The sequence below is a fragment of the Pleurodeles waltl genome, chromosome 6 (genome assembly GCF_031143425.1).
Source record: "Pleurodeles waltl isolate 20211129_DDA chromosome 6, aPleWal1.hap1.20221129, whole genome shotgun sequence".
Lineage (NCBI taxonomy): Eukaryota > Metazoa > Chordata > Amphibia > Caudata > Salamandridae > Pleurodeles > Pleurodeles waltl.
In genome coordinates this window covers 9,366,969-9,392,303 of record NC_090445.1, presented here as the reverse complement: position 1 = coordinate 9,392,303, position 25,335 = coordinate 9,366,969, and the positions used below count along the sequence as shown (strand labels likewise).

The 25,335-nt window shown below is 46.5% G+C and overlaps 2 protein-coding genes across 4 annotated transcripts in view; one reads left to right on the top strand and one right to left on the bottom strand.

Moving 5' to 3' along the window:
• Positions 1 to 3,233, top strand: part of BBLN (bublin coiled coil protein) — a 59,090-nt gene extending 55,857 nt beyond the window's left edge. The window contains exon 2 of the mRNA XM_069236993.1: positions 2,135 to 3,233. Within this exon, the coding sequence (XP_069093094.1) occupies positions 2,135 to 2,319 (185 nt within the window). The 3' untranslated portion in view covers positions 2,320 to 3,233. The remainder of the gene's footprint in view (positions 1 to 2,134) is intronic.
• The window catches only part of CIZ1 (CDKN1A interacting zinc finger protein 1), a 579,230-nt gene continuing 557,065 nt past the window's right edge, over positions 3,171 to 25,335 (bottom strand). For all 3 annotated transcript variants that reach the window (XM_069236987.1, XM_069236989.1, XM_069236988.1), the window contains one exon: positions 3,171 to 3,664. In XM_069236987.1, coding sequence (XP_069093088.1) covers positions 3,305 to 3,664 — 360 coding nt within the window. In that variant the 3' untranslated portion in view covers positions 3,171 to 3,304. The remainder of the gene's footprint in view (positions 3,665 to 25,335) is intronic.

Below are 25,335 nucleotides of genomic sequence, written 5' to 3'. Positions count from 1 at the left end.
CCAGTCCCAGTACTATCATGGCCAATGAAGGGCCACCGGGCTGATTCAGCCATGCATAGACTGCGCAGCTCGGAACTACTTCCAGACGCCCTACACGCAGCTCCTCTGTTAGCTGTATTTTTTTTCTGCATTTTTAAACAGCACAAACTCAACATGAAGGTATTTTTAGTGCTTTCTGTTTTTGGTAGGCACGGGAAGATTACGTGATTTCCCCATAATCACAGGATGTTGAGCTGGCACCGAAGCTCAAACCTGGGTCCCTAGCTTCATAGTCGGCAGCTGAGGCCGTTTCGCCACATCCTTTCCATTGTTCCTGTTGCAAAATGGTGAAGCATCCATTTGAATAAAGCGAAAGAATATGGCAGCTCTGCACACAAGGGCCAGATCATCGTGCATGCTTTACAGCTGAAGCACTCCCACGGCACGACAAGGAAATTAGATTTAGTCAAGCTCTTGAAAATAACACTTGAGTTTTTTTCCCTTGCGCCAATTTAGTGGTACATTTAAAAAAAAATACCCAAGTTGGCAGAGGCCTCATACACTAGTAAAAGATGAACTGAATCTTCCTAAACCCAACATTGTTGTTCCCAGTGGTGGGCAATTCAATGAACAGCAACCTTGTTGGGACAAAGGGTAAGATTACCCAGTTGAAAGCAACGATTTTTAAAGGACACTGGCACACACAAATCACAATGACTGGGTGGAGCTGAACCTCACAAACAATTTACAACAGGTCGCTGAGCGACAGCACTGTCTAAGCTCGACCTAAAAACCCATCCTGGAGGTTTAATCAGTTGCTGTCATCAGTCGGTCCTCCAGAGGCTGCTGAGCTGAAGGTAGTCATGCTCAGAAAAGGAGGGAACACTTAATGTGCAGAACCAAGCTCTGGGTCTGTTTGTTTCCACGCATGAATGATATCCGGTGTGAAGAAGCAAGGAAAAAAAGTACATCCCATAACTAACCAGACACTCACTATCGTGTACTCAGGCAGGGGCACTCGCTGTTCTGGACCAAGTAGGGAACCCCTGTCTGTTTCAGCAGCCATCCACCTTACTGCAGCTAGTCTTCGTTTTGCTTTCTTATGTAAAAGATCTCAGAACTGGCTACCCGGTGAACGGATCACTGATGGGTACTAGAGGGTCTCACTAAGCCCAAGAGGAGAGAGCACAGTTCAACCCATTCTGTACCTACAGAGAGCCACACCTCCCGGACTGCAGCTGATCATATACAACGACAAAAAAACAAAGCAGATGCTGACAGGGATTGGGGTGGAACATGTCCCCAGAAACAGGCAATTCAATACGTAGAACTTTCAAGAACACATTGCAGGGAGAATAACTTTATCTAAGAGGTTTTCATTGAGTTTTGGTTTGTAGCCCTGTCCTTGTGGCAGGAGAAAATTAATTTTACTTAACAAAAAAACGAAATCCAAAAGAGTTGATTTTGAGTGTAATCCTCCTTCTCCTCACCCCAGGTTTTATATTCATGTTAATATTATTCTCTCCCAATCTAGTTCGTATTTCCTCTGTAGAACTGGAAAAAAAGGTGGAAGGGGTGTATTTATTACATAATTACAGAAAGTAGCAGGAATGTCCCTTTAAACCCTGATCCTGCATTTGCTACTCTCAAACATTTACACGTGCTGTAATTAAGTGTGGGCTTCAGAGGGTAGGAAAAAATACATCTGTTGGAGGAGTCGGTCTCAAACATGGCTGTACCTCAAATCAAAACCAAAAATGACAGAGAAATAACAATAGTAGCGCATATGTGTAGATCATTACCCCGTACTAGATACAAAAGAAGGCTTGCTGCCATGCACACCCAGGTAGAAATCACTCTTCGGTATCATCAAACTGAAAATGCCAGTGAGCCCATGTGATCTACAGCAGTGGAAAGAAAGAAAATGACTTCAAAGTGTTGCACCTTTGAGAGGTCTGGCTCTCTGTGGAACGTAAGATAAGTACTAATGCAAAGGAAGTGAAGAGAAAACTATATTACAAAGTGAAATAATTCGCAACTTCTCTTACATCAGGGAAGAAGAGTAAATACAGGCTTAAGGCTCTGCAGAAGGGAAATTGCTGTCTGTGCATTTTTTTGTAAGGTGTTAATTAGTGGTCTCTCTCTCTCTCTCTAGAGTATGACTCAATAAACTCAATGCTGGATCAGATTAACTCTTGCTTGGACCATCTGGAGGAGAGGAACGACCATCTGCATGAGCAGCTAAGGGAGCTGCTGGAGCTCAACAGAGAGGCTCGCCGAGAGTTTCAAGAGCAGAGCGGCACCCGAGCAGTGCTCTCACATGACAATAAACAGGCTTGATGTGCTCTCTTCTTCCTTAGCAGAAAATCCACCTTGGAGTGTGTTCCTGGCACTAGCATTAGTAGATCTACCTGAAGCTGGGGTCTTGTGCAATAGACATCTATGGGAAACGATTGGCATGTCACTGTGCTGTGGTCTTCCACCTGTTACCTAGTCAGTGGTGGCCCCCTAGGACTAACTCTGCCAGGCTGGCCGTCGGCAGCTGCTGTAGGGTGCACTGACTAGTCGGACCAACGTGAAATGTTCTGGAAGCCTTTGGAGGAACTCGAGCGAGGGGCATCAAACGTGTGTCTTTTTGAATCGGTGTGGAATATTATGAAAACAAAAAAAGTCTTTACTACTGTTGGTGTGTATTGCCCCCTCTATTGTTCGAGATACTCTGCCTTGCATCAACCTGAATCATGGGAGAGCTGTCGCTACTGTTCCTCGCTAGATTGCTTCTTCTGACATGATCTAGCGGCACTGTGACTCTTCTACGTCTCATGCCCCACTAATGGATAATCCAAAGCTGCTGCTGAACTCTTGGACCTATGACCTGCAGTGCCACTTGCCATCACTTATCGCACAAGAGCCAGAATTGTCCTTTCACAACCTATTCTGGTAGCTTCTAACCTATGAGTTCACTGTTCCTCCCATTAGAGGTAAATGACAGGAATGCGGCACCTCTGAGTAGGAAGGATGGCTACTTACTGTCCACCTTGGAGACATCTACTCGCATGCCAGTCCACCTCCTGCTGTGGTGCCAAGGACAGAAGCTGTGATGACTGACTGTTGGATTTCCTACGTGAGGCGTTCTTCCTACAGTGTTCGCTTTGTTAATTCAATGTATAGAGATGAGCTACAAAAACACATTGAATATTCTCAAAACAATTTTATTACTACTTTGAAATAAAACCACATGCCAGTACAACCTACCAGCTCATTGTTGACTAAAGAAAATATTTTTATTTAGCATGTTTTAGTAAAGGCCTTCTGAGTATTTTTTTTATCTGTTTTTGCGCCTGCATGAGCGTCTGCGGACAGATGGTGACAGGTCTTCTGTTATAGCAGATGCTTCACCTTCCTCCAAGGTACCATCCCCGCTCTCATGGGCTTCTACGCCTTCCTCCTTTACTTCTACCTCATGGTCACGCTCCGTCTCGCAGTTTAGTGCAGGGGCTGGTGTCCCAACCATATCTTCGCCATCCTCTATGAGGGCGCTGCAGGTCCTGGGGGGCCAGGGCTCAGTCTCGCCTGGATCCTGGCTGGCATGCTCCAGGCTCTGGTCACCCTCCAGGGTAACTCCAGGGTCCTGAGGGCACAAGTTTGACTCGGGCTGCGCTAGACTTTTTGCTGCTCTGAATTTCTGTGGGAAAAGAAGAAAGAAAACATCAGGGGGGAAGTGTGTTGGGCCTTTTTGTTAGCTCAGTAGGCGGGGGAATGGGTAGCCAGGGTCTTCATTTGTGCAACATCTAATCGTTAACAGGTTTTTTTGTCCTCCGTTAGCAGAGAGTAATGAACCCCACCTTGTGCACTCCTGAGGGAAGGTGTGCAGAATCCAAATTCTGAACACAAGCCTAGGCTAATTCTCTTGCTCATTCCAGTGCAGTGACAGCTCTGCAGTGTGTGCGCACAGCACAAGCACATTCCAGTTGGCTCTGCTGCTTTGTGCAGCGTTGCACTGCTCGGCTTTGCTCCAGTGCATATCTCTGAGCCAGAGGAGGACCACCAGCCTGGGCAGAAGGAGTACCAGCCTGGGAAGGAGGATGGGAAATCTTCTAAGATGGATCATCGCCGGACCCAAAGAAAAAGCCCATCATTAAAAAAAAAAACATAAAGAGCCCACTCCTCATCACAGTAATGATGTTTTTGAGGTGAGAAATGCTGCATGTGGTTGTGATTGTTCTTTTGTCTGTGCTGCGCTGGCCAAGAAGCAAGTTATCTCGTTCAGGGGCTCACTGCAGGGAGATCGGGGCCTGAGCAGCTCCGCACCAGCTTCACCAGGCTGGCTCGGCTCAACACTGACATACCTGCTGCATGGAGCCATGGGTTATGTGGAAATCTGGGCCAGGGCTCGAGGGAAGATGGTCAGTATCACCGTTCCAACTTGAACATGCCTTCATACAGTCCAGGGGCCTACTGAACTCAGCACCTCACACATGGAGCGGTGGCCATTTATTCCACCATGGAGCCTTCTGGTTCACAGACAAGGAAACGATGCTTACTTGGAATCCTTGTTTTCCATCATAGGAATCATTCCTGTTTTTATTTTTTTAATGGGGAATAGTTCTTTATTTCTGCAGGATGCTACAACATTTTGTAAAAGAACACAATTAACAAAAGTACATACCCATTTTTATAGAAAGATTAATAAACGGACAGACTAAAAATCCCCCCCCTCCCCCCCAACAAAATCAAGCAAAATGGGTGGTTGGTGGCACAGGAGACAAATACTGCCTTCTGTGCCTCTTACTGTCCCAAAGCAAGTGGACACCTTCGGCAGCTGTCCGTTCAGGCTAGGACCTTAACCTGTGGCTACTCCCTGTATACAAAGAGGCGGGTGTAGCATCTTGAAGGTGTGCACACAAGAAACCTCCTGGTTCTAGGCGGACTCTGAACAGGAAGGACGTAATGGAAGGTGTTAAGGCGTGGTTAACAGAAAGTATGATGTAATGCACAGTACATTACTGGATGCTGATGAAGAAATAATGAAAATGTCACTTACCCAGTGTACATCTGTTCGTGGCATCAGTCGCTGAAGATTCACATGTTGTGCATAGCCCGCCATCTGGTGTTAGGTCGGAGTGTTACAAGTTGTTTTTCTTCGAAGAAGTCTTTCGAGTCACGGGACCGAGGGACTCCTCCTCTTTGTCTCCATTGCGCATGGGCGTCGACTCCATCTTCGATTGTTTTCCCCGCAGAGGGTGAGGTAGGAGTTGTTTGTTAGTAATAGTGCCCATGCAATGGAGTGAATAAGTATGTACCTATTTAAGGTTTAAATAATATATTTACAAATGTACAAAGCTTAAGCTAACTTCCGAACGGCTACAGGCTCCCGGGGAGGCGGGTGGGCACATGTGAATCTTCAGCGACTGATGCCACGAACAGATGTACACTGGGTAAGTGACATTTTCCGTTCGATGGCATGTGTAGCTGCAGATACACATGCTGTGCATAGACTAGTAAGCAGTTATCTCCCCAAAAGCGGTGGCTCAGCCTGTAGGAGTGGAAGTAGTTTGAAATAAGGTTCTTAACACGGCTTGACCTACTGTGGCTTGTTGTGCGGATAACACGTCTACACAGTAGTGCTTGGTGAACGTGTGAGGCGTAGACCATGTGGCCGCCTTACATATTTCGTGCATCAGAATATTTCCTAGAAAGGCCATGGTAGCGCCTTTCTTTCTGGTTGAGTGTGCCCTTGGTGTAATGGGCAGCTGTCTTTTTGCTTTAAGGTAGCAGATTTGGATGCACTTAACTATCCATCTGGCTATACCTTGTTTTGATATTGGGTTTCCTGCATGAGGTTTTTGGAATGCAATAAATAGTTGTTTAGTCTTTCTGATGTTTTTTGTTCTGTCAATGTAGTACATTAGTGCTCTTTTGACATCTAATGTATGTAGTGCCCTCTCAGCTACGGAATCTGGCCGTGGGAAGAACACTGGTAGTTCTACAGTTTGATTTAGGTGGAACGGTGAAATAACCTTTGGTAAAAATTTAGGATTGGTCCTTAGGACTACCTTATTTTTGTGTATTTGGATAAAAGGTTCTTGTATTGTAAATGCTTGAATTTCGCTTACTCTCCGTAGAGATGTGATGGCGATGAGAAATGCAACTTTCCAGGTTAGGAACTGTATTGCGCAAGAGTGCATGGGTTCAAAAGGTGGACCCATGAGTCTTGTTAAGACAACATTGAGGTTCCACGAAGGAACGGGTGGTGTCCTTGGTGGTATAATTCTTTTAAGGCCTTCCATAAATGCTTTAATGACCGGTATCCTAAATAGTGAAGTTGAATGGGTAATCTGCAGGTATGCAGATATTGCCGCAAGGTGTATTTTAATGGAAGAGAAAGCTAGGTTTGATTTTTGTAAGTGTAGCAAGTAACCCACTACATCCTTTGGAGATGCGTGTAATGGCTGGATTTGATTATGATGACAGTAGCAAACAAACCTTTTCCATTTGCTTGCATAGCAGTGCCTAGTGGATGGTCTTCTAGCTTGCTTTATGACTTCCATACATTCTTCTGTAAGGTCTAAGTGTCCGAATTCTAGGATTTCAGGAGCCAGATTGCTAGATTCAGCGATGCTGGATCGGGATGCCTGATCTGTTGTATGTGTTGTGTTAACAGATCTGGCCAGTTGGGCAATTTGATGTGGGGTACTACTGATAGGTCTAGCAGTGTTGTGTACCAGGGTTGCCTTGCCCATGTTGGTGCTATCATTATGAGTTTGAGTTTGTTTTGACTCAATTTGTTTACTAGATATGGAAGGAGAGGGAGAGGGGGAAAAGCGTATGCAAATATCCCTGACCAGTTTATCCATAGGGCATTGCCTTGGGACTGCCTGTGTGGCTATCTGGATGCGAAGTTTTGGCATTTTGCGTTCTCTTTTGTTGCAAATAAGTCTATTTGAGGTGTTCCCCAGAGTTTGAAGTAAGTGTTTAGAATTTGGGGGTGAATTTCCCATTCGTGGACTTGTTGGTGATCTCGAGAGAGATTGTCTGCAAGTTGATTCTGGATCCCTGGAATAAACTGTGCTATTAGGCGAATGTGGTTGTGAATTGCCCATCGCCATATCTTTTGTGCTAGAAGGCTCAGCTGCGTTGAGTGTGTCCCCCCCTGTTTGTTTAGATAATACATTGTTGTCATGTTGTCTGTTTTGACAAGAATGTATTTGTGAGTTATGATTGGTTGGAATACTTTTAGTGCTTGAAAAACTGCTAGCAGTTCTAGGTGATTTATGTGCAGTTTTGTTTGATGGACGTCCCATTGTCCTTGTATGCTGTGTTGATCGAGGTGTGCTCCCCACCCCGTCATGGAAGCATCTGTTGTTATTACGTATTGTGGCACTGGGTCTTGGAAAGGCCGCCCTTTGTTTAAATTTATACTGTTCCACCATAGAAGCGAGAGGTATGTTTGGCGGTCTATCAACACCAGATCTAGAAGGTGACCCTGTGCTTGTGACCATTGTGATGCTAGGCACTGTTGTAAGGGCCTCATGTCCAGTCTTGCGTTCGGGACAATGGCTATGCATGAGGACATCATGCCTAGGAGTTGTAATATCATTTTTGCCTGTATTCTTTGTGTTGGATACATGCGTTGTATGATTTTGTTGAAATTTTGAATTCTTTGTGGACTTGGAGTGGCTAACCCTTTTGTTGTGTCTATTATGGCTCCTAGGTATTGTTGTACTTTGCACGGCAGAATGTGTGATTTTGCATAGTTGATGGTGAAACCGAGTTTGTAGAGGTTTTGTATGACCTGATTTGTGTGGTGTGAGCACCTGGTCAGTGAGTTGGTCTTGATTAGCCAGTCGTCTAGATACGGGAATACGTGTATTTGCTGCCTTCTGATGTGTGCAGCCACTACTGCTAGACATTTTGTAAAGACTCTTGGTGCGGTTGTTAAACCAAACGGCAATACTTTGAATTGGTAATGTATTCCTTTGAATACAAACCTGAGGTATTTCCTGTGCGACTGATGTATTGGTATGTGGAAATACGCGTCTGAGATCTAAGGTTGTCATGTAGTCCTGTTGCTTTAGCAATGGTAACACCTCTTGTAGCGTGACCATGTGAAAGTGTTCTGATTTGATGTAGGTGTTTAGTGTTCTGAGGTCTAGGATTGGTCTCAGTGTTTTGTCCTTTTTTGGTATTAGGAAGTACAGTGAATAAACTCCTGTGTTTATTTGTGTCTTTGGTACTAGTTCTATTGCGTTCTTTTGCAATAATGCTTGAACTTCTGTTTCCAGAAGGTCTGAATGTTGTTTTGATAAATTCTGTGCTTTTGGTGGTATGTTTGGAGGGATTTGTAGGAATTCTATGCAATAACCATGTTGGATAATTGCTAAGACCCAAGTGTCTGTAGTTATTTCCTCCCATGCTTGGTAATATTGACCTATTCTTCCCCCCACTGGTGTTGTGTGGAGGGGGTGAGTGACATGTGAGTCACTGTTTGGTTGTAGGGGTTTTGGGGCTTTGAAATTTTCCCCTATTCCTAGGGAATTGCCCTCCTCTGTATTGGCCCCGAAAGCCTCCCCTGTACTGTCCCTGGTAGCTGGACGGTGTTGTCTGTGAGGTGCTGGCTTGTGTGGCCTGACCCCGAAACCCCCCTCTAAAGGTTGTCTTGCGGAAGGTGCTGTAGGTTCCTCTGCTCTGCGGGGAGTAGAGTGCGCCCATGGCTTTAGCAGTGTCAGTGTCCTTTTTGAGTTTCTCAATTGCCGTGTCCACTTCTGGTCCGAACAGTTGTTTCTCATTGAATGGCATATTGAGCACTGCCTGCTGTATCTCTGGTTTAAAACCAGACGTTCGTAGCCATGCGTGCCTTCTTATAGTCACAGATGTGTTAATTGTTCTTGCAGCTGTGTCCGCTGCATCCATAGAGGAGCGTATCTGATTATTAGATATGTTCTGTCCTTCCTCAACCACCTGTTTCGCCCTTTTTTGTAGCTCTTTGGGTAGATGCTCAATGAGGTGTTGCATCTCGTCCCAGTGGGCTCTGTCATAGCGCGCAAGTAGTGCTTGAGAGTTAGCGATGCGCCACTGGTTTGCAGCTTGTACTGCGACTCTCTTTCCGGCTGCATCGAACTTGCGGCTCTCTTTATCTGGGGGTGGTGCATCCCCAGATGTGTGGGAGTTGGCTCTCTTGCGAGCTGCTCCTACTACGACGGAATCTGGTGGCAGCTGTGAGGTGATGAAAACAGGGTCTGTGGGAGGTGCTTTATATTTCTTTTCCACTCTTGGTGTTATTGCTCTACTCTTGACCGGCTCCTTGAAGATTTCCTTTGCGTGCCGAAGCATTCCTGGGAGCATAGGCAGGCTTTGGTAGGAGCTATGGGTGGAGGAGAGGGTGTTGAATAAGAAGTCATCCTCGACTGGTTCCGAGTGTAGGGACACGTTGTGGTACTCTGCTGCTCTAGCCACTACTTGTGAATATGCTGTGCTATCTTCCGGTGGTGAGGGCTTTGTAGGATACGCCTCTGGACTGTAGTCCGACACTGGGGCGTCGTATAAGTCCCAAGCGTCTTGGTCCTGGTCACCTTGGCTCATGGTGGTGTGAGCCGGGGAATGTGATGGAGTTTGTGCCGGTGAAACGTTAGTTACAGGTGGAGGAGAGGGTGGCGGAGTTACCTTTTTCACCATTTTTGTTTGTGGTGCTTGGTCTGACTGAAACTCCAGTCTCCTTTTTCTCCTAATAGGGGGAAGGGTGCTTATTTTCCCTGTTCCTTCCTGTATAAAAATACGTTTCTGAGTGTGGTCCACTTCGGTGGATTGCAACTCTTCCTCAAATCTATGCTTTCGTATCTGAGAGGACAGTGATTGCTCCTCTGAATAGGAACCGGTAGTTGGGTCGGTTGCGGGTCGTTTTGGCACCGAAACCCTGTCTGTACTCTTTTTCGGCTCCGAGGTGACCTTCTTCTTTTTCGGAGTCGAACCCTCTCGGTGTCGATCTTCCTCGGTGCCGCTGTCTCTGCGTCGAGCAGTTTTGGCTCCGCTATCTCGGCGTCGATCTTTTTCAGCAGCACTTTCTCGGTCCTGAGAAGGCTGCGTGCCGGTGTCTCGACCGGAGTCGGACGATCTCGGCACTATTTCGGCCTTTTTCGGTGCCGACGGTCGGTCACCGAATTTATGGGTCGAGCCATGGCCTGGTGGCAGTGGCGTCCCCTGGGCCTTGTCACTTTTCTTGTGTGTTGGCTTCGACGTCTTACTCACAGTTTTTTGGTCGTCGAATTCCTCGGAGTCCGATTCATGGATCGAGAAGGTTTCTTCTTCCTCTTGTTCCTCGAACTCTCGGTGAGCTGTCGGCGTGGGCGCCATCTGCAGTCTTCTGGCTCAATGGTCACGGAGTGTTTTTCGGGACCGGAACGCACGACAGGCCTCGCAAGTCTCTTCACTGTGCTCAGGCGACAGGCACAGGTTACAGACCAAATGTTGGTCTGTATACGGGTATTTGTTGTGGCATTTAGGACAGAAACGGAACGGGGTCCGTTCTATCAGCGTTGTTTTACACGCGGTCGGGCCGACCAGGCCCCGACGGGGGATCGAAAACTACCCCGAAGGGTACCGGAGCTCTTCACTCTTCGATTCGGTGTCGATTCTATTGAAGCCGATCCCGAACGCAACAATACCAACGTAATTTTTCCGATATTTAGCTAACTTTCCGTTCCGAAACCCGGAGCGAAAGGAACACGTCCGAACCCGATGGCGGAAAGAAAGCAATCGAAGATGGAGTCGACGCCCATGCGCAGTGGAGACAAGGAGGAGGAGTCCCTCGGTCCCGTGACTCGAAAGACTTCTTTGAAGAAAAACAACTTGTAACACTCCGACCCAACACCAGATGGCGGGCTATGCACAACATGTGTATCTACAGCGACAGATGCCATCGAACAGTTAGTTACCTGTAACTTTAGTTCTCCAGTATTGGAAACTTTCATAGATTCACATGCTTGAATACTTCCCTGTCGTCGAGATGGGAGTCCCCGGTGGAATGTACAACCTAGGCCTGAAAATGTACATATACAATACATAACCTAGGCCTCACTGGAATAACCCATCACAGTCATTTTGTCAAATAGACTCAAACTCAAATTTGAACCAATCAGATTGCCTCACCCCTCAGAACCTCCTGTGAGGAGCTGCCTTCCCTCAGATTGTCCGAGCATAAGTGCTGTAATGATGAAGAACACTGAGAAAAGAGGGAAGCTGAGCTCCCCTGGGGAGGCGGGTGGGTCGCAAGTGAATCTATGAAAGCTTCCAATACGGGAGAACTACAGTTACAGGTAAGTAACTTATTTCCTAGTCCAGTATTGGATCTTTCATCGATTCACATGCTTGAATAAGACTAGCAAGCAGTAACCCGCACATTTTCTGTATTCGTAAAACACTGTTTATCATATAATGAGGTATCATCTGCATTAGAACAGGTAAATGCAAAGCAATAAGAGCTAACCCACTCAAACATACATCTATATGCATAAGATCTACGTTAATATTGGACAGAAAATGTGATACTATAGCAGAAGCGGATGGTGGGAAAACAAACAGCTCACCTTTTCGGAACAAATGCCTCAGGACAGGAGTGGGTCACACTGCTGCATCTCGGAGCGCCTCAGCATCCAGACAGTAATGTTTCGTGAAGGTGTGTGTCGTTCTCCACGTCGCTGCTCGACAGAAGAGCGCACAGGATGTAGAGACTTCCCTGGTGGAATGTGCACGTACTCTGGCGTCCAGGGGTCGACCTGCCCTTTGATGGCAAAAGGCTATTGTGCTTGAGATCCATCTAGAAATCGTCTGTTTAGTGACAGGATGCCCTCTTCCGGGCGCACTAAATGCAACAAAGAGTTAATTTGATTTCCGGATCGAAGACGTTGGCTGCAAAAAAAACTTAAGGCATCTTTTGACATCAAGAGAATGAAGCGATCTTTCTGCTCCAGTCTGAGGCTGTGGAAAGAAAGCCTTTAGCACCACTGGCTCATTAATATGGAAGTCTGATGGAACCTTGGGGATAAACTTATGGTTTGTTCGCAGGCTGACTTTATCGCCAGCAAATTTCAGAAAGGGTTCCTGGATGGTAAATGCTTGAATCTCGCTGACTCAACAAGCAGATGTTAAGGCCAAGAGAAGAGCTACCTTCCAGGTGAGGTATTTGATGTCCGATTTATGAATGGGCTCAAAAGGCTCCTTCATTAGCTGACCCAGGACTCTATTTAATTGCCAGGCTGGAGGCAGTGTTCTGACTGGAAGAAAAGACCGGAACACACCCATCACAAATTGCTTGATGAGCCTATGAGACCAGAGGATGGCCCCTTAGAAAGCAGTCTATGGGGGTTATTACAACTTTGGAGGAGGTGTTAATCCCTCCCAAAAGTGACGGTAAAGTGACGGATATACCACCAGCCGTATTACGAGTCCATTATATCCTATGGAACTCGTAATACGGCTGGTGGTATATCCGTCACTTTACAGTCACTTTTGGGACGGATTAACACCTCCTCCAAAGTTGTAATAACCCCCTATATCTAGAGATAGCAGCCAAGTGAACTTTAATAGATGCATGGGCGAGACCAGAGCGTGCATGATGAAGAAGATAAGGTAAAACCTGCTTTTGAGCAGATGTAAGCGGGTGAATGCCATTAGAAGCACACCATAAGCAAAATCGTTTCCATTTTAATTTGTATGTTTTACTAGTGCTATCAGCACGCGCTTTAGCTAGAACTGTCTTGCAGTCACTAGGAATATTCAAATGGCCAAGTTCATTGAACTCAGGAGCCATGCACATAATCTGAGAGACTTGGGATCCGGATGCCTCACTTGGCCCTGGTTGATGGTTAATAGCTCCGGAATCGGTGTTAACCTGATGGGAGGACACGGGGACAGCAACAGAAGCTCTGTGTACCACGGCGGACGTGGCCAGGCTGGAGCAATGAGGAGTATCTGAGATGGCTCCGATTTGACCTTGCTGATGACCCGCGGAAGTATAGGTATCGGATTTCCCCACAACCCTGGCTGGTGATGCCAGCTTGCATGAAACCGGCATTTTGCATTGTGGGACGCTGCAAACAGGTCCAGATTTGCTTTTCCCCATCTGAGGAATATCGCGTCCAGCCTCCCCTGATTCAGCTCCCACTTGTGGGAAGATGTGCTGAGCCTGCTTAGCGAGTCTGCTGTGGTGTTGCTCACTCCTGGAAGGTGTTCTGCTCTGATGTGCACTGAATGTTGAATGCACAAGGTCCAAGTATTCTGAGCTTCCCTGGACAGCAGATGAGAACGAGTCCCTCCTTGCTTGTTGATGTAGTGCATGGTGGTCGTATTCTGTTCGGACCAGCACCGATGAGCCTCGGATTCTTGGCAGGAAAGCCTGCAGTGCCAGATACACAGCTCTGAGCTCGAGGAGGTTGATGTGAAGAGTAGCATGAGAAGGGGGCCACCTGCCTCTCACTTGAAGGTCTTGAAGACATGCACCCCATCCCTCCATCGAAGCGTCTGTTGTTATCGTAAACGGAGGGACCTGCGCTAAGAATCCTAAACCCCTGGAGATGTTTGCCGGTGTTGTCCACCAATTGAGGGAATCTACGATCCTTGTTGTTATCTGTATGATGTCCCCAAAGGAACCTTGTGTCTGTCTCCATTTTTTGTCGAGCTCTTCTTCTAGTGGGCGCATCCGAAGGCGACAGTGGGGAATTAGAGAGATACAGGAGAACATCATCCCCAGTCAATGATTTGAACTTCCAAACTAAAAGAGACTTTCTTTTCTGAACTGCGTCTGCTAGGGTGATGAGTTTGAGTTGTCTTTCCTCCGCTGGGAACACCTTTGTTTGAGTTGTGCCCAATATAGCACCCAAGAAAACTATTTTTCTGGTAGGCTGAAGATGGGTCTGCTCTCGATTGAGAGTGAGACCTAATTGTTTGAACAGGCATAAAGTGGTCTTGAGAGAATGACGTGGAGACTGGATGTTGGAAGCCTTTAGTAACCAGTCGTCCAGATATGGGAATATTTGGTGTCTATACACCTCAGAGATGCTGCAACAGGGGCTAGGCACTTTGTAAAAATCCGGGGAGCGGATTTGAGTCCGAAAGGTAACACTTTGAATTGAAAGTGCCGGCTACCATAAATCTTAAGAAGTTCCTGTGCTTCGGGTGAATGGGTATGTGGAAGTAGGAATCCTGCAGGTCTATGGAAGCCATAAAATCTCCTCTGTTGAGAAGCTGCAGAACATCCTTCAATGTTACCATGCGGGACTGTTTCTTTAGATATTTGTTGAGCTCTCTCCGATCCAGGATGGGTCTCCACAGAAGAGATTTCTTCCTGATTAGGAAGAAGCGAGAATAGAATTCTCTTCCTTTTTAAGAATAAGTTGCAGCTTCTATCGCTCCTTTGGACAACATGACATCTATTTCCAGAGGGAGAAGATGATGTAGATGCTGTTGACGTAGCCGGGATGGTGGAGTCTCGGGGGGCATGCAAATGAACTCTAGCAGATGACCATAAGTTATTATGTCCAGAACCCACTTGTCGTTTGTGATCTGATGCCAACGTTGCAGGTGATGTCTCAAAGAAGGAGAGGTGGCCGGCCTTTGGAGGCTGTCATTGTGGCAGGAGGTGTCTTTAGATTGTCTCCCCGACTTTCCTCTGGGAGGAGGTCTGCTTTATGCCGCCGCTGGAGGCTGCCTCCGATGATATTGGGGTCTGGCAGATTGGAATTGTGAGGAATAAGCTGGGTACCTGAATGATTGGTAACCTCCTCGAAAGGAAGAGTGTCCTCTACCCCGGCTCCTCGAAAGGGTGTGCACTTACACTGCAGTGATCCTAAAGACCTGGCAGTATCAGTATCTACTTTGATTACTTGGAGAGCGTCATCCACATGCTTGCCAAAAAGATCTTGTCCATCATAAAGGGAGGCCAAGAATTTTGGTTTGGACATCCAGTCAAAAATATGTGGCTTTAAGCCGCTGATCCAGCCAGGAGCCGAAACCTCATAGCGGCAAAGTCTAATGCACAATCAATAACATCTGCAGATGTGCGCTGACCTTCAATGAGAATCTTCCTCGCTTCCATCTTTCCAGAATCAGGAAGATCATCTACAGAGTGAGAAATGTCCAACCATAGCTGCCTGTCATATTTTCCCAGAAGCGCCAGTGAGTTTGCAGCGCGGACCACGATGGCAGACATGGACGAAAATCTTTTCCCAATGTTGCCAAGGTGCCTACCATCCTTGCCTGGGGGTGCAGATAGAGATGCCGAAGGGTTTCTAGAACGTCGCTGGGCAGCCTGAGAAACCACTGAGTCTGGTTTCGGATGTCTCCACCAGGCAAGCAGGGGCATCATCTGTCGCTTTATATTTATGGTCTAGCTTTGGCAATACCGCTGGCACTGTAGCAGGGTTACGCGTAATTTTTAGTCCCCGATTCCATATGTGGTCTATAATAGGGATTGCTCTGACCACCTTCCTAGGCGGTTCTTTAAAGTCGTATAATAAGCAATCATGCTGTGTGGATGGCATTTGGAGTTCAAATCGTGCAGCCGCTTTTTCTAATAAATTATGAATAGATCCAATATCCTCTGGATGGGAATAAACTGAAGTGGGCTCCGGCGAAGGGGGTGCATAGTCATACCATTCCTCCTGCTCCGAAAGAACTTCTCCTTCTTCAGCTGCTTCATCTGAGGAAGCCTGGGCTTGTGGACTCTGTGGAGCTTGAGGAGGAATCTGCAGAGTAGCAGGGAGAATTGGTAGAGGTACCGGAGTACATGGTGCCGTAACCAGTGGAGTAGGAACCTTTGTAGACTGTTGATGGAAGCACTCCCTATAATCCGCCAGCATGGCCTGTAGGTCAGAAACCAGGCCAGAAGCTAAGCACACCATTCCTTGTTGTTGCTGCTGTGGGACTGGATCATAGTAATGCTGATCATAATAGGAGTCATCATCAGAGTACTCCTGACATTTTACATGTAACTGGGACGGAGTCCTGGCTACTCCAAATACTCCGTCTTGTTCTGATTCGGCATCTAAAAAGAGAGATGGCAAAAGTCTTGGCACCTTACTTGGTGATGTGACAGACAGTGTCAAATGAGTCTTTGAAAGCCTCTTGAGAGGAATATGCTCTGCAGAGTGGTACAGAGGTGATGATGGTCTTTGCCGGGAACATTTTGACTGTCGACAAGAAGAAACCTGGTGTCGTCGTCGATATCGTCGTTACTGGAAACATTGTCGACGGTGTGATCAACGACGATAGTGCCATCAACGCGAGCGTCGTCGTCAGAAGTATCGTCGACGGAGGCACCGCCAATGAGAACAGCGTTGATGAGATGGGGTGTCCCGTCGACGAGGATGATAGCGTCGCCGATGAGGATCCTGCAGCCGCTGCCGTCGATATTGAGAGAGTGACTGCTACCGGCGTCACTGATGAAACAGTCATCGATGGTGCCGTCGACGGTGCTGAACTTGGTTTCTTGAACTTGTGGAGAACTTTCAGAGGTGGAGTAGCCGGTTCATAAACAGTCTTTTTAGAGGATTTCTTTTAGGCATTCTGTGTCTGTTCTTTTCTTCTGTAGAGAGCTATGACTTTTAGAAGAGGTCCCAGATGATTTTTCTGCCATTTTCTTGGGTGGCTCTTGAACATATGAGCCCTCCTGTTTTCTTTTAACAGGTGTTTTAGTAGCAGAGATAGAGGAAGAGGCACTATCCTCACCAGAGACTGAGTGGCCAGTCTTACCTTTCTGGAGTCACAAAAGCAGATGACCCTCTCTGTCCTTCAGAGTCTTTGTAGAGAATTCTCATGTGGATCATCCACATATAATCTTTTCTTCAAACAACAGGCATAGGATCTAAAAAGGCCTTTCCTTGGTGTCTTTGACATAGTAGCCAGTTTGAAGCACCAGAGAAGAAAAGAAATGTCCCAAAATTCAGGTAGTAGATCGTCTGAGAGAAAAGTTTTGAGCAGAGCTCAAAGGAGACTCCTCAGTACGATGTGCAGTGGAAAATCTGAGGGAAGGCAGCTCCTCACAGGAGGTTCTAAGGGGTGAGGCAATCTGATTGGTTCAAATTTGAGTTTGGGTCTATTTGACAAAATTACTGTGATGGGTTATTCTAGTGAGGCTTAGGCCATGTATTGTATATGTACATTTTCAGGCCTAGGTTGTATATTCCACCGGGGACTCCCATCTCGACGACGGGGAAGTATTTGAGCATGTGAATCTATGAAAGTTCCAATACAGGAGTAATAAAGTAACGTTTGAACGCAGCTACCGTGTGGTGTTGTTCATGTGTATGCTCCAGGGCTGGAGAAGACGCTACAACTGGTGACAAGTAGTTTAGTTTAGGAAATTTGTAAAACGCATGGCTACCAGAAGGCCTCCTAGCGCTGAAAAGATAAATGACAGCTTAGAGGCAAAAAAAAAACAGGAAAAGAACTATGATGAGAATAAAAAGGTCTTCAATTTGTTACGAAAAGGTAGTTCCAGATGTTCTTGTCGAAGTTCTAGGGGGAAGGCATTCCAAAGGTGAGCAGCTTTAACTAAGAAAGAATTGCCTCCCCATGAGGTTTTCTTGAATCAAGAGGTGTGACTTAGCAGGGCAGCAGAGGATCTCAAAGTCCTTGTAGGAACGTAAAATGAAGTGTTTTGCCTAAGAAATTTAGGGCCCTTATTATGAAGGGCTTTGTGTGTCATGCATAGGGTCTTAAAGTAAGTCCGATGTCTTATGGGTAGCCAGTGGAGGGAGACTAAAGCAGGTTTAGCTGATAAATGTCTAAGTGTATTCATGAGTAATATCGCGGCCGCATTTTGCACAACCTGCAGTCTCCTTATCACACAGCCAGGGGAGCTGAGAAAAAGGGAATTACCATAATCCAGTCGTGACAATATCAGGGTCTGGATAAGAATTCTCCTGGCAAGAGGAGGCAGGAGATTGAGAATTTTCCTCAAGATTCTTTAGAGGCAAAAGCAGGATGAGGCGATTTTGGATTGCTGATCCATCGTAAGGAGACTATCTAGCAAGAAGCCTAGACTCTTTATATGATCCTTGGGGGCAGAAGATAATTAAAATCCTCGAAGTAGTGCAGGAAAGTTAGAGGGGGCACAATTACCCACAATCATTACTTCTGACTTTCCATCATTGAGTTTAAGTTTGGACTCTGTCATCCATTTGGCTACATCTGCCAAACAGGATGAAAGGTTCGTATGAAAGGAACCCTTGGCGTTAGAGAGTGACACTACTAACTGTGTCATCAGCATATGAGACCAAAGAAAGGCCGCGGGGTTCCACGACTTTGGCTAAAGAAGAATGAAAATGTCACTTACCCAGTGTACATCTGTTCGTGGCATCAGTCGCAGTAGATTCGCATGTTCTGCAATAGCTCGCCATCTGGTGTTGGGCCGGAGTGTTACAAGTTGTTTTTCTTCGAAGAAGTCTTTCGAGTCACGGGACCGAGTGACTCCTCCTTTTGTCTCCATTGCGCATGGGCGTCGACTCCATCTTCGATTGTTTTTCCCCGCAGAGGGTGAGGTAGGAGTTGAATTGTAGTAATAGTGCCCATGCAATGGAGTGACTAAGTATGCACCTATTTAAGGTTGAGATGACACATATATAAATAATTGAAGGTAACTTCCAAACTGCTACAGGCTCCCGGGGAGGCGGGTGGGCACATGCGAATCTACTGCGACTGATGCCACGAACAGATGTACACTGGGTAAGTGACATTTTCAGTTCGATGGCATCTGTCGCTGTAGATACGCATGTTCTGCATAGACTAGTAAGCAGTTATTTCCCCAAAAGCGGTGGATCAGCCTGTAGGAGTGGAAGTAGTCTGAAATAATGTTCTTAATACAGCTTGACCTACTGTGGCTTGTTGTGCGGATAACACGTCTACACAGTAGTGCTTGGTGAATGTGTGAGGCGTAGACCATGTGGCTGCCTTACATATTTCTTGCATTGGGATGTTTCCTAGAAAGGCCATGGTAGCACCTTTCTTTCTGGTTGAGTGTGCCCTTGGTGTAATGGGCAGCTGTCGTTTAGCTTTAAGGTAGCAGATTTGGATGCATTTAACTATCCATCTGGCTATACCTTGTTTTGAAATTGGGTTTCCTGCATGAGGTTTTTGAAATGCAATAAAGAGTTGTTTAGTCTTTCTGATGTTTTTTGTTCTGTCAATGTAATACATCAATGCTCTTTTGACATCTAATGTATGTAGTGCCCTTTCAGCTACGGTATCTGGCTGTGGAAAGAACACTGGAAGTTCCACTGTTTGATTTAGATGGAACGGTGAAATAACCTTTGGCAAAAATTTAGGATTGGTCCTTAGGACGACTTTATTTTTGTGTAGTTGTATAAAAGGTTCCTGTATTGTAAACGCCTGAATCTCGCTTACTCTTCTTAGGGAAGTAATGGCGATGAGAAATGCCACCTTCCAGGTTAGGAACTGTATGTCGCAGGAGTGCATGGGTTCAAAAGGTGGACCCATAAGTCTAGTTAGGACAACATTTAGGTTCCATGAAGGAACAGGTAGTGTTCTTGGTGGTATAATTCTCCTAAGGCCCTCCATGAATGCTTTAATGACTGGTATCTTATATAGGGAAGTTGAATAGGTAGTCTGCAGGTATGCAGATATTGCTGCAAGGTGTATTTTAATGGAAGAGAAAGCTAGGTTAGATTTTTGTAAGTGAAGCAAGTAACCCACTACATGTTCTGGAGTTGTGTGTAATGGTTGTATTTGATTAATATGGCAGTAGCAAACAAACCTCTTCCATTTACTTGCATAGCAGTGCCTGGTGGATGGCCTTCTGGCTTGTTTTATGACTTCCATACATTCTTGGGTAAGTTGTAAGTGCCCGAATTCTAGGATTTCAGGAGCCAGATTGCTAGATTCAGCGATGCTGGATCTGGGTGTCTGATCTTTTGGTTGTGCTGTGTCAACAGATCTGGCCTGTTGGGCAATTTGATGCAGGGTACCACTGATAGGTCTAGCAGCGTTGTGTACCAGGGTTGCCTTGCCCAAGTTGGTGCTATCAATATGAGTTTGAGTTTGCTTTGACTGAGTTTGTTTACCAGGTAAGGAAGGAGAGGGAGAGGAGGAAAAGCGTAAGCAAATATCCCTGACCAGTTCATCCATAGGGCATTGCCTTGGGATTGTTTGTGTGGGTATCTGGATGCGAAGTTTTGGCATTTTGCGTTCTCCCTTGTCGCAAACAAGTCTATCTGAGGTGTTCCCCAGAGTTTGAAATAAGTGTTCAGAATTTGGGGGTGAATTTCCCATTCGTGGACCTGTTGATGATCTCGAGAGAGATTGTCTGCGAGTTGATTTTGGATCCCTGGTATAAACTGTGCTATTAGGCGAATTTGGTTGTGAATTGCCCAATGCCAAATTTTTTGTGCTAGCAGGCTTAACTGCGTGGAGTGCGTCCCCCCCTGCTTGTTTAGATAATACATTGTTGTCATGTTGTCTGTTTTGACGAGAATGTATTTGTGAACTATTATTGGTTGGAAAGCTTTTAGTGCTTGAAAAACTGCTAGAAGTTCTAGGTGATTGATATGCAGTTTTGTTTGATGTACGTTCCATTGTCCTTGTATGCTGTGTTGATCGAGGTGTGCTCCCCACCCTGTCATGGAAGCATCTGTTGTTATTACGTATTGTGGCACTGGGTCTTGGAAAGGCCGCCCCTTGTTTAAATTTATGTTGTTCCACCACAGAAGCGAGAGGTAAGTTTGGCTGTCTATTAACACCAGATCTAGAAGGTGACCCTGTGCTTGAGACCACTGTGATGCTAGGCATTGTTGTAAGGGCCTCATGTGCAGTCTTGCGTTTGGGACAATGGCTATGCATGAAGACATCATGCCTAGGAGTTGTAATACCATCTTTGCCTGTATCTTTTGTGTTGGATACATGCGTTGTATGATGGTGTTGAAATTTAGAATTCTTTGTGGACTTGGAGTGGCTACTCCCTTTGATGTGTCTATTATGGCTCCTAGGTATTGTTGTACCTTGCGCGGCAGAATGTTGGATTTTGTAAAGTTGACGGTGAACCCGAGTTTGAAGAGGGTTTGTATGATCTGATTTGTGTGATTTGAGCACTGTATGAACGAATGGGCCTTGATTAGCCAGTCGTCCAAATATGGGAACACATGTATTTGCTGCCTTCTTATGTGTGCAGCGACTACCGCTAGACATTTGGTAAAGACTCTTGGTGCGGTTGTTAATCCGAAAGGCAGTACCTTGAATTGGTAATGTAATCCTTTGAATACAAACCTTAGGTATTTCCTGTGCGATGGGTGTATTGGTATATGGAAATAAGCATCCTTGAGGTCTAAAGTTGCCATGTAGTCGTGTAGTTTTAGCAATGGCAATACTTCTTGTAGTGTGACCATGTGGAAGTGGTCTGATTTGATGAAAGTGTTCACTACTCTGAGGTCTAGGATTGGTCTCAGTGTTTTGTCCTTCTTTGGTATCAGAAAGTACAGTGAGTAAACTCCTGTGTTTATTTGTGTGTTTGGCACTAATTCGATTGCATTCTTTTGCAATAGTGCCTGCACTTCTATCTCCAGGAGATTGGAATGGTGTGTTGTTAAATTTTGTGCTTTTGGTGGTATGTTTGGAGGGAATTGTAGAAATTCTATGCAATAACCATGTTGGATAATTGCTAGAACCCAAGTGTCTGTAGTGATTTTCTCCCATGCTTTGTAATAATGACCTATTCTTCCCCCCACTGGTGTTGTGTGGAGGGGGTGAGTGACATGTGAGTCACTGTTTAGTAGTAGGGGTTTTGGGGCTTTGAAATCTTCCTCTATTTCTAGGGAATTGCCCTCCTCTATATTGTCCCCGAAAACCTCCTCTATACTGTCCCTGGTAACTGGACGGTGTGGCTTGTGAGGTGCTGGCTTGTGTGCTTTGACCCCGAAACCCCCCTCGAAAGGGCGTTTTACGGAATGTGCTGTAATTCCCTCTGCTCTGCGGGGAGTAGAGTGCGCCCATGGCTTTGGCAGTGTCCGTATCTTTTTTGATTTTCTCAATCGCTGTGTCCACTTCTGGACCGAACAGTTCTTTTTCATTAAAAGGCATATTGAGAACTGCTTGTTGAATCTCTGGTTTAAATCCAGACGTTCGGAGCCATGCATGCCTTCTGATAGTTACAGATGTATTAATTGTCCGTGCAGCTGTATCTGCAGCGTCCATGGAGGAGCGTATCTGGTTGTTGGAGATGGTCTGTCCCTCCTCAACCACTTGTTTTGCCCTATTTTGTAAGTCCTTGGGCAGATGTTCAATGAGATGTTGCATCTCGTCCCAGTGGGCTCTGTCATAGCGCGCAAGTAGTGCCTGGGAGTTCGCGATGCGCCACTGGTTTGCAGCTTGTGCTGCGACTCTTTTACCAGCTGCATCGAACTTGCGGCTTTCTTTATCTGGGGGTGGTGCATCTCCAGATGTGTGAGAGTTGGCCCTTTTCCTAGCTGCTCCTACAACGACAGAGTCTGGTGGCAGCTGTGTAGTGATGAAAACCGGGTCCGTAGGAGGCGCCTTATACTTTTTTTCCACCCTTGGTGTGATTGCCCTACTTTTGACCGGCTCCTTAAAGATGTCTTTTGCGTGCCGGAGCATACCAGGGAGCATGGGCAGGCTTTGGTATGAGCTGTGGGTGGAGGAGAGTGTGTTGAATAAGAAATCATCCTCGACCTGTTCTGAGTGGAGGCTTACGTTGTGAAATTGTGCTGCTCTAGCCACCACTTGAGAGTACGCGGTGCTGTCTTCTGGTGGAGATGGCTTTGTAGGGTATGCCTCCGGACTGTTATCTGACACTGGGGCGTCGTATAGGTCCCATGCGTCCTGATCTTGGTCACCCTGACTCATGGTGGTGTGAGCTGGGGAGTGTGATGGAGTTTGTGCTGGTGAAACGTTAATCACGGGCGGAGGAGAGGGTGGTGGGGTAACTCTTTTCACCACTTTTGGTTGTGGTGTTTGTTCCGTCTGGAACTCCAACCTTCTCTTTCTCCTAATGGGGGGAAGGGTGCTTATTTTTCCTGTCCCCTGCTGAATGAAGATACGCTTTTGCGTATGGTCCACATCAGTTGCTTGTAGCTCTTCCTCAAACCTATGCTTCTGCATTTGGGAGGTTAGCGAGTGCTCTTCTGTATAAGAGCCTGAAGCTGGGTCGCTTGCAGTTTGTTTCGGCATCGAAACTTTGTCTGCGTGTTTTTTCGGCTCCGAGGTGACTTTTTTTCCTTTTCGGGGCCGAAACCTCTCGGCGTCGATCTGTTTCGGTGCCGCTGTCTCGGCGTTGAGCCGTGTCCACACCGGCATCTCGGTGTCGAGGCTTGTCTCCAGCACTTTCTCGGTCCCGAGAAGGCTGCGTGCCGGTGTCTCGACCGGAGTCGGACGATCTCGGCACTGTTTGGGCCTTTTTCGGTGCCGACGGTCGGTCACCGAATTTATGGGTCGAGCCATGGCCTGGTGGCAGTGGCGTCCCCTGGGCCTTGTAAATGTTCCTCTGAGTGGATTTCGACGTCTTACTCACGGTTTGTGTATCGTCGAATCCTTCGGAGTCTGAGTCTTGGATCGAGAAGGTACCTTCCTCTTCCTGTTCCTCGAACTCCCGTTGGGCTGTCGGTGCGGACGCCATCTGAAGTCTTCTGGCTCGACGGTCTCGGAGTGTTTTTCGGGACCGGAACGCACGACAGGCCTCGCAGGTGTCTTCGCTGTGCTCAGGTGACAGGCACAGGTTGCAGACCAAGTGTTGGTCTGTGTAGGGGTATTTATTGTGGCATTTGGGGCAGAAACGGAACGGGGTCCGTTCCATCGGAACGGGGTCCGTTCCATCGGCGTTCTTCAGCACGCGGTCGGGCCGACCAGGCCCCGACGGAGGATCGAAAAACTACCCCGAAGGGCACCGGAGCTCTTCGATCTTCGATGCGGTGTGGAATCTAAGTACGCCGATCCCGAACGCAACAATACCGACGAAAATCTTCCGAAATTAGCTAATTTTCCGTTCCGAAACTCGGAGCGACAGGAACACGTCCGAACCCGATGGCGGAAAAAAAACAATCGAAGATGGAGTCGACGCCCATGCGCAATGGAGACAAAAGGAAGAGTCACTCGGTCCCGTGACTCGAAAGACTTCTTCGAAGAAAAACAACTTGTAACACTCCGGCCCAACACCAGATGGCGAGCTATTGCAGAACATGCGTATCTACAGCGACAGATGCCATCGAACAGATAGATATTAAAAAGTGTGGGGCTCAGCGAGAAGCCCTGAGGGACACCACATGTAAGGGGGAGTGTTTTAGACAGAAACGAGCAGTCAAGGACTTGAAAGGTTCTACCCTTCAGGAGTGAGGAAAACCAGCCCAATACTGTGCCTTCTATTCCTATAGCAGAAAGTCTTTGAAGGCGGATGTTGTGGTCTACAGTGTCAAATACGGCACTGAGATCTAACAGGATGATAGCTGCGTGTCCACTGCGATATAACAGTTGGCAGGCGCTTTCCGTGACTGCTAGTAGAGCTGATTCTGTGCGGTGCCGGGGCCTGAATCCAATTTGAGAAGGGTTCAGATGTTCATGGTCTTCGAGGAAATGTGTCAACTGATTATTGACATGTTTTTCCATTATCTTAGACAGAATTGGGAAAAGAGCAATAGGCCTATCGTTGTTTAGCAATGTGGGGTCGAGCTTAGTTTTTTTCAGTAGGGGTTTGACCACAGCATGTTTAAGGGATTGAGGTATAAATCCCGAAGTTAAGAAATGGTAAAAAATGTTAGTCAGAAGAGAAGATATGTTGGAAGCCAGCGCTAGAATAGAGGGAGGGGCAGGGTCCAGGGGAGATCCTTATTTTATATTATGCAGATAGTTGGTAACAAGTGCCTCTGTCAGAGGCTGAAAGACTACAAGCGAAACCGGTGAGGTCTGGAAGCTAATATGCAGATAATCGTCTATTTCTTGGCCAGAAATAACCGGAAAGGAGGAATAGATATCAATGATCTTTTTCTGGAAGAAATCTGCCAGATTATTACTATGATCAATGGAGGCCTCTATAGGAGGGTCACCAGGGGAAATATGAGTAAGTTCTTTAAAGATATGGAAAATCTCTTTCTGAGAATTAGCAGATTGTTCTATTCTAGTACTGGAAAATGCAGATTGGGCTGATTTGATTCCCTCATGATAGCTGGCTGTAATTTTTTTGAGGAGATGCTGTTGTCCTTCCTCCACCTTTTCTCTAGCTTCTTACACTCTTTTTTTGTTCCAGCAGTTGAGGTGTGAACCAGGGTTTGGCCTTATGCTTGGACCTTTTAATAGTCGCCTTAACCGGAAGGAGGATATCTAGGGAGGTAGAGATCCAGTTGTTAAGGT